The following is an 8557-nucleotide window of genomic DNA, read 5'->3' as shown; positions in this document are numbered from 1 at the left end:
CTCCCCTCCCTCCCTCCATAACCAATCTGTTGCCAATGCCTGTGCATTTTATTTTGGTAACAGCTCTTGCATCTCCTCTGACACTGCCACTATTGTGGTGCAGGAACTCATCTCTTGGGCTATTGCTATAACCTGCTGGTTGGTCTACCTGCCTCATTTCTCCCCACTATAGTCCACCCTCACTCAGATGTCAAAGGGATCTTCCTAATAGGAAAGTTTGACTATGTGAACTCCCCTACCCTCAATCCCCAATCAACTCCAAGTTTCCTATTGCTCTGGGGATCAAATCCAAATTCATTGTTTTTTGTTTTTGAAATACTTCATAACCTAAACCACTTCCTGCCCTCCAGACTGCTTGCATTTTACGTCCCTACCCACCTACACCGCGTAGATGTAGTGACCCCGCCTCCTAGAGTTTCTCCTGACTTTAGGCATTTTCTTCGGCTGTGCTCTAGGCTTCGGATGCTCTCCTTCCACCTCTCTGCCTCCTGGCTCCACCGGCTTCCTTCATGTCTCAGCTAAAAACCCTCCTTCTACACAAATCCTTTTCCGATTCCTCCATAATGCAAGTGTGTTCACGCTGCCCGCTGCTGAATATTTGCAATATATCCTTGTTGGTGCATAGCCGTTTGCATGTCGTCTCCCCCCTTTGACTGTGAGCTCCCCGAGAGCAGGTGTCTTTTGCCTTTCTTTGTACTCCTACTGCTAAGCAGGGTGCCTGGCATATAGTAGGCGCTTCATAAACGCTTGCAGACTGACAAAGCGGAGCAAAACCGTAGTTCCCTTCATATCTGGGAAGGCAGAATCAAGCCTCACTGGCCCAGAGGTCAACAAAGGAATCCAGCACGGCTCCACTTCCGGGATGCTTTCCCTTAAGCCAGATGAACGCAGAAAATACGCGCATGCGTACCTCGGCTCCACACGCATGACCCCGCGGCGGTGCTCGGGATCTCTGAGCTACGATTGGTCGGAGTGGGACTCAGGGGGCGGAACCGGAAGAGCCGTCTGTGTTGTGGTACGGCGGCCTGTTCGGTCCTCCGGTCCCGGCAGGCCCGGGGCTGTGGTTCGGCGCCATGGGGGAGGCGGAGAAGTTTTACTACATCTACAGCTGTGAGCTGGACATCAACGTGCAGCTCAAGATGTGAGGGCGGCCGCGGGCAGGGCTTGGGAAAGGCCTGGGTGGCGGGGCTGGGGTGAGCACAGTCCGGGAGCCCAAGGGAGGAGCGGGGCAGACCCAGGGAGCCGGCGGCCAGGATGTCACCTCCGAGTCTCGAGGCTTTCAGGCCGGGAAGGTGCAGGCCTCTCGAGCCTCCCTTGGGGGAGGAGGTGAGACTGACTTCCGTAGACGCGGAGGAAGCGCCTGTCCTGGTGGTCTGAGGGGCCGACGGGGGGAGGGGGGGTCATCGTCATCACCGTCAGTTGCTGTTCTCCAAGGGCTGTGCATGGGTCATCTCGTCTGACTCAGAGCAGCCCTAGGAGAAAGGTGCTTATTAACCGCCTTGACAGACGGGGAATCCGAGGGTGAGAGAGTTCAAGTGTCTTGTGCAGCATCACACAGCTAAGAAATGTCCGAGGCAAAATTGAACTCAGGTCTTCCCTAACGCCACTTCGTTCACCGTGTCACCTAGCTGCCTTTTAAGTGAAATAAGGGTATTGTTAAAAAACAAAACCTCAGGATCTGTGGTCTTGAATCCCTAGCTTTCTTCAGAGCAAGGCTTTGCTACCATTTCCTAATGGAGGCCTTTTGTGATCCCCAGCAGCACTTTGGCTCAGCAGCACTTTGACTATTACTTTGTGTTAGTTTAGATTTATTTGTCTTCATATTAAACCACCCCCACCCCCCACCAAGTAGAATGACTCTCGTCATCCTTGATGACTGGGGATGGCTTTTTTGTCTTTGTATTTCCAGTACTTAGTATAGTGCTTTGTACATTTTTCCTTAATGATAGACTGTGATTTAATTAATTGGTGTAGGACTCTAACAGAGAAGATACTCCCTCAGCCAATGCAAATAAGTTACTACTTTGAAAATCAATTTGTAGAATTGTCTGGGTACTCTGAGAGGTTAAGACACTTGCCCAGGGTCACAGAGCAAAAACAAAACAAAACAAAATTAATAAACTTGAATTTATTAAGTGCCTGTGGGCACCAAAACACTCTGCTAAAGTGCTGGGGATACAAAAAATAGTCACTGTCCTCAAGGAACCTCTTCAAATATAGGTACATACAAAACAGATAAACATAAGAGAAACGGAGGAGGCTGGAATCCTATGTCATTTGAGCTGATTCTTATAGGAGATCAGGGATTTCAATAGGCAGAGTTGAGGAGGGAGTGCACTCCAAGCATTAGGAATAGCTAGCTCAAAGACAAAGATGGGAGATTGAGCGTGGTATATGAAAAACAGTAAGAAGGCAAGTTTTGGGCCGCTAGGTGGCGCAGTGGATAGAGTACCGAACCTGGAGTCAGGAGTACCTGAGTTCAAATTCGGCCTCACACACTTAACACTATAGCTGTGTGACCCTGGGCAAGTCACTTAACCCCAATTGCCTCACCAACAAAAAAAAAGGCAAGTTTTGCTGGATTATTGAGATTGTAAAGGGAAATAGTGTGTAATGAGGCTGGAAAGGTAGCATGGGGTCAATTTGGGAAGAATTTTAAATGACGCATGGGAGCTTATGTTTAATCCTAGAGGTAATTGGGAAGCCACTGGAGTTTTATTAAGTTTGGACCTGAACCCAGGTCTTCCTGATATGAGACCAGCTTTCTGTCCACTATACACAGCTGCCTAGTGGAGAGTAAACATTTAATAAATGTATGTTGAATTGAAGTAGAAGTAAAGGATTTGAATTTACAAGATGAGAATATGTAAGATTAGTTTGGAAGTTTGATGTCACTGAATTGAGAATGTTTTTCCCGATGCATTTTGAGATACTGTAGTAAAGTGTCACATTATTAATCATGTGGTCTATTATTATCTCTTAACATTAAGCCAGATATTTGTAAAACACTGCTTGGGCAGCACACATATAATTTATCTACCTCTTCCTTCCTGTTATGTTCTTAATACATATTTCCTACTCTTTTTCAGGAAACACTCAAAATAATTTTAGTATACATAGTTTAAAGTAGCCTTTGTCCTCCTTCCTATTCGACCTTCAATACCAAGTAAATGCTGTCAAGTACAGTGCACATATTATCTTTTGTAGTTTCTAAATGTTTTTCACCATATGTTTTCCCTTACTTTTTGTGGTATTTGGAAGTGAGTGAATTGACCAGAGATTTTTTGTTTAGGAGCCCTGCCTAAGCTAACAAGATGTTTCAGGGTTTTTCTCTGAAAACATTTCTAATGATGAATAAAGATCTTGAAGTAACAAGATTATTTAATTATGGAGTTGGACTGGACTTTATTAATCAGTCATACTACTTTGTTTTGCAGTTGAGAAACCCAAAGTTCAGATAAGTCAAATGACTTATTCAGTATAACAATGATTTAATGACCATTATCATTGGAAGAAGTAACAGGTCACATGAAATGTAAAAATCTTCTGGGCCTTGAAAAGTGACATGTTGGGAGTGTTGGGATTTGAAGATATGTAATTAGAAATTACAAACAAACAAACTTTTAAAACTTGATTTATTCCTTAAGCATTTGACAACAGTGTTTGAGGAACTGTCAGTCCTATGCAGTGAGGAGCCAGAGAAACAACAAAACTCTGCCTTTAAGTAACTTAAATTCTTTTCTCTTGTTAGAAGTAAAAATGACTTTAACTCGGTTCACCTGGCAAACATTTATTAAACATCTACTCTGTATGAGAAAGGCACTGAGAACACAAACCCTCTTCCTACCTTAGGGCACCCCCCCTTCCCCCCAAGTACTTGTTTTAGAGAAAAACAGCATGTGTACAGCATGTATGCAAATAAATAAGTGTAAAATAAATACATAATTCATGCAAAATAATTTTCAAGGAGGGCATTAGTAGTTAGGGGGGAAAGGGAATGAATCAAAATAGATCTTGTGTTTTATCAGGAACTGAGCCTTTTAGGAAACTAGGGATTCTGAGTAGGAGTTGTGAAGACCAGGAACATTCTATGATGGGGGACAGCCTGTGCAAAGGTAGCAAGGCAGGAGAGAAAAGCTATGTGGGTAGACAGCAGTCTTGCTTGGAACATAGTCTGTGTGAAGGTCCTTAAATGCGAAAAAGAGTAATTTGTATTTTATCCTAATGGCAATAGGGAGTCACTGGAACCACTTGAGTAGGGGAGTGACATGGTCAGATATGTGTTTTAAGCATATCAGTATGGCAGCTGTGTAGGAGAGGAATTTTTATTAAACCAACTTCACATGTAGTTTTTTTTTTGGGGGGGGGCAGGGCAGTGAGGGTTAAGTGACTTGCTCAGGGTCTCACAGCTAGTAAGTGTCAAGTGTCTGACATTGAATTTGAACTCAGGTCCTCCTCATTCCAGGGCTGGTGCTCTATCCACTGCGCCACCTAACTGTCCCCACATGTAGTTTTTTTTTTTTTTTTTTTTTTAGTGAGGCAATTGGGGTTAAGTGACTTGCCCAGGGTCACACAGCTAGTAAGTGTCAAGTGTCTGAGGCTGGATTTGAACTCAGGTCCTCCTGAATCCAGGGCCGGTGCTCTATCCACTGCGCCACCCAGCTGCCCCGCCCACATGTAGTTTTAATAAAAAGTCCTTTTGATCCAAGTCCTCTCTCCTGAATGTTAGGGTTGGGTTTTTTTTTTTTTTTAATGATCTTCCTAATGCATTGTTATGATTCTTTTGCTTTCAGAGGAAGCCTGGAAGGGAAGAGAGAACAAAAGAGTTACAAAGCTGTCTTAGAAGACCCTATGTTGAAGTTTTCAGGATTATACCAGGAGACATGTTCTGATCTTTATGTTACTTGTCAAGTTTTTGCTGAAGGGAAACCTTTAGCTTTGCCAGTGAGAACCTCCTATAAGGCTTTTAGTACAAGATGGAAGTAAGTATCTGTTTTCTTATATGTTGTAATATCTTGGAGTCCCATTTTTCTTTTACTTACTATGTTTTTTAGCAGGCCTATAATTAGAAAATTCTTAATTGGATATCCATTGACTTTTTTATAGTCTAGAAATTCAAACAAGATCCTACCATGATAGGATAATATTTTAGTCATATTATAACTGTGTTAAGAGTTGAAGTTCAAATGTACTTAGTCTTCAGTATATTAAAATACTCTCATAAGCACTTTGGATTTAGTTGAAAAAAATTCAAAAGCATCCATCCTTCAGATTTTTTTTGCACCTATTCCATATTGCCAAACAAAAATTAAGATCAGCAAGAATGTAGTATTTATCCCTCTCAGTCAGGTGTTAGGTGTTTATATAGGTGGCGATAGGTCTTTTTGTCTTTCTATCCATTTTGGTTACTGTTCTCTTTTGCTTAAGTTTAAGGACTTTTATCATCCTGAAAGGTGCCAGTTCTTATGTGTAAGAAGGTGGTTGTAGAAACAGTAAGATGATGGTATAGTGAGTGGATGGTACACTGGATTTAGATTCAGGAAGACTTGGGATCAAGTAGTACCTCAAATACTAGCTGTGTGAGCTTTGGTGAGTCACTTAACCTCTCCGTGCCTCAGTTTCCTCATCTGTAAAATGTTAGGGTGGGATATGATGGCACCTTAAATCTATGATCCTGTAACCTGCTCCTGTTTTTGTGATTCTGCCTCACACTTGAGCAAAAAGAAAGTGAAAAAAAGGTTCACTTTACAGTAGGTTGAATGAGTACTTTTGAAAATTCACTGGTACGAAATATGTGGTCCAGAAGGCAAGAGATTCCTTGTTTGGCTTTGAGAAGGATTAAGGAAAGATAGTGAAAATTTTTTATCTGCCCTATCTTCCTATTTAAAATGTAGTAATAAGCAAATTAGGATAACAATTTAGGAAATAATGAGCAATTAATGGGGCTTAGTCTAGTTATCTGAGAGTAGAATATTTTATGTGACATAACTGTAGTCAGGGTAAAACTGCATACCCTTAGAATCACTGTCCTTTAAATTATTAAGGGGCAATAAATATTTTTGCAGGCTGAAATGAATTTTTAAAATTTATTTTTTTCTTTCAAAATTCATTCAGTCCTTTGAAATACTTTCCTGAGCCATGAGAAGACATCTCTAGGTTCTTAACACCTTAATATTTAGTGTCTTAAAATTATTATGAAATACTTGAATTGAACATATTTGTAACTGACAGTCAAATAAATGATGTTATCTTTTTCACATAGGATTATAGAATTTGAGCTGCAAAGGACCTTAGAAACCATTTAGATCAATGCTATCAAACTCAAATAGAAACAGGCCATTCAGCTACATAAGGATCCTTATAGGTTGCATGTTGCCTTAGAAAACCACATTTTAACATTATATTTTATTGAATTTTTATTTATTTTGTTAAATATTTCCCAATTACAATCTAATCTTTTTGTGGTCTACACTGAGTAGCATCTTTGATACCTGTGCTCTATGTCAACCCCTCCTTGCATTTTACAAATGAGGAAATTTGCCTAAGGTCTCAAGGGCAATTTGTGACAGAGCCAGAAATGAAATCTTAACAATCTTTCCACTGCACGATGCCATTTGTAGTCAATGCATACTCTATGAGGAGAGATTAAAAAAACAAAATAAAACATATTACATATACTTTCTTTATGCTTTTTCCCATTAGGAGGTAATATTTAATTTGAGAGCATCAAAACTTCCCAAGTTTTCTGTGTGATTAAATATAGTAGATTGTATATTTATAATCATCTGCGCATCTGATTTCCAGAAGCCCTGTTCTATAGTTTTTAATGGCTATAACCTATGAGTTGAAAAAGGAGGTTTCACTTCTTGGCTTTGTTGCTGATGTGTTCTTTGACTCTAGTTAATTAACCTCTCTGCAGTTTGTCTCATTGGAAAAAGAGAATAATGTCTATTATTACATTTTCAGCCTGGCTTACTGTGTAGGTAGAAATTAAATGAATTCATTTAATTACTTAAGCTTATCTGTAACTTTGAATGATTTTCTAAAGGTATGTGCCTTATTTTTTAAGAACCGCTCAGAGACCTTTTAAGGTATTTAGCAACTTTTAGAATTCTCCATAAAATTGACAGCTACCTATAATTATCTCTGATGTTCTTGAAAGGCTCTTGGTAATACAGCAGTTAGTAGTTTGTTGTTGTTTTTTTAAATTCCATTTGCATTTAAACAAATTGCAGGATATTTTCTTTTCTTACCAGTGCTCACTGTGAGCCAAATTTCCTTTGTATTCATTGCATAGCATTGGGATATGCCCCTATGAGAATAATTCTGTGTGAACAGAAGCTTTTTTCCCAAATCATTGAGTGTGTCTTCTGTGTATTACTTTGTGATTATAGTAATCACTTGCATGGTGTCCTTTTGGGACTGTGGAAAGCTTCTGCTGATTAGGACAGTTCTAATTATCAAATGATTCCAGTGTGGAGTTTTAATGTAAGAGGAAGCTGTCAGAAAGAGCATTAAATTTTGGAGTCAGAAGACCTGCAACCTGGGGCAAGCCTCTTACTACCTTCTCTAATGTCCATTTTCTTATCTTTAAATTGGCAATCATAGTGCCTGCCATGACTGATGGGGCTGTTGTAAAAGGCAAATGAGATAATGTATGTAAAGCACTCTGTAAATTATAAAGCACCATAGAAATGTCAGCTATTAAAGGGAAAGAATAGAAGGCAAGAAAAGTCTTAACTTTTTTTGCATTTTTAGGAATAAGCATCCCTGGTGAGAGTAATATATGTGAGAGTGCTTGAAAAGAAAAGATATCTAAAGTTATATAAGTGATCTGTGGTGGAAATGAACATGACTCAGTTAAAGGAATAGGACGTCCATCTGTAATATTTCAGTAATTACTATAACAATACCCTACATGTTATGAAGGAGAAAGATCTTTTTCCCTTTTGTAGTGTTTCATACACCTTTGTGGAAGCACTATGAATCATAAAATATCCTGCTGATGAAAAATTACTTACCTCAAGAAAGATAATATTTTTATTGTAGTTTAAATTTTCTCTCTGTTTTTGGTTTTGTTTTGTATTTAGATTAACTTGCTTTCAGTTTGATTCCTTTTTAGCCGTGGCCTACTTTTTTAAGGCCTGCTTCTGTGGATCTGTTCCTTTTTATACTCAGTTAAGAGAAAACTCATATAACTAACAATGTTCAATTCCATTTTATAGTTGGAATGAATGGTTAAAGTTGCCAGTGAAATATCCTGACCTGCCTAGGAATGCTCAGGTGGCTCTGACAATATGGGATGTATATGGACCTGGAAAAGCAGTCCCTGTAGGAGGGACAACTGTCTCACTCTTTGGAAAATATGGGTAAGTACTTTCTTTGCCTCACCCTCTCTCAGAGTTTTGGCTCCCTTGTCATTGTCTTTGGAGAGGAATGGTGCTTTAAGGCCCAGCATGTGCTTTAGTTGTATGCATGCTGGGAAGTGGATTCAGGCTCAGTGCATTTCCTTGTTATTCACTAGAATGAGAAATTACTGTGCCAGAGGTATGCCTCC

The 8557-nt window shown here is 40.0% G+C and overlaps 1 protein-coding gene across 1 annotated transcript in view; it reads left to right on the top strand.

Annotated features, from left to right (window-relative positions):
• The first annotated feature begins 994 nt into the window (after window positions 1-994).
• PIK3C3 (phosphatidylinositol 3-kinase catalytic subunit type 3) overlaps window positions 995-8557 on the top strand; it is a 182497-nt gene continuing 174934 nt past the window's right edge. Inside the window, exons 1-3 of the mRNA XM_043978483.1 lie at window positions 995-1141; window positions 4794-4982; window positions 8226-8369. Coding sequence (XP_043834418.1) covers window positions 1074-1141; window positions 4794-4982; window positions 8226-8369 — 401 coding nt within the window. The 5' untranslated portion in view covers window positions 995-1073. The remainder of the gene's footprint in view (window positions 1142-4793; window positions 4983-8225; window positions 8370-8557) is intronic.

The sequence above is a fragment of the Dromiciops gliroides genome, chromosome 1 (genome assembly GCF_019393635.1).
Source record: "Dromiciops gliroides isolate mDroGli1 chromosome 1, mDroGli1.pri, whole genome shotgun sequence".
Taxonomy (NCBI): Eukaryota; Metazoa; Chordata; class Mammalia; order Microbiotheria; family Microbiotheriidae; genus Dromiciops; species Dromiciops gliroides.
This window is presented reverse-complemented; position numbering and strand designations above follow the sequence as displayed.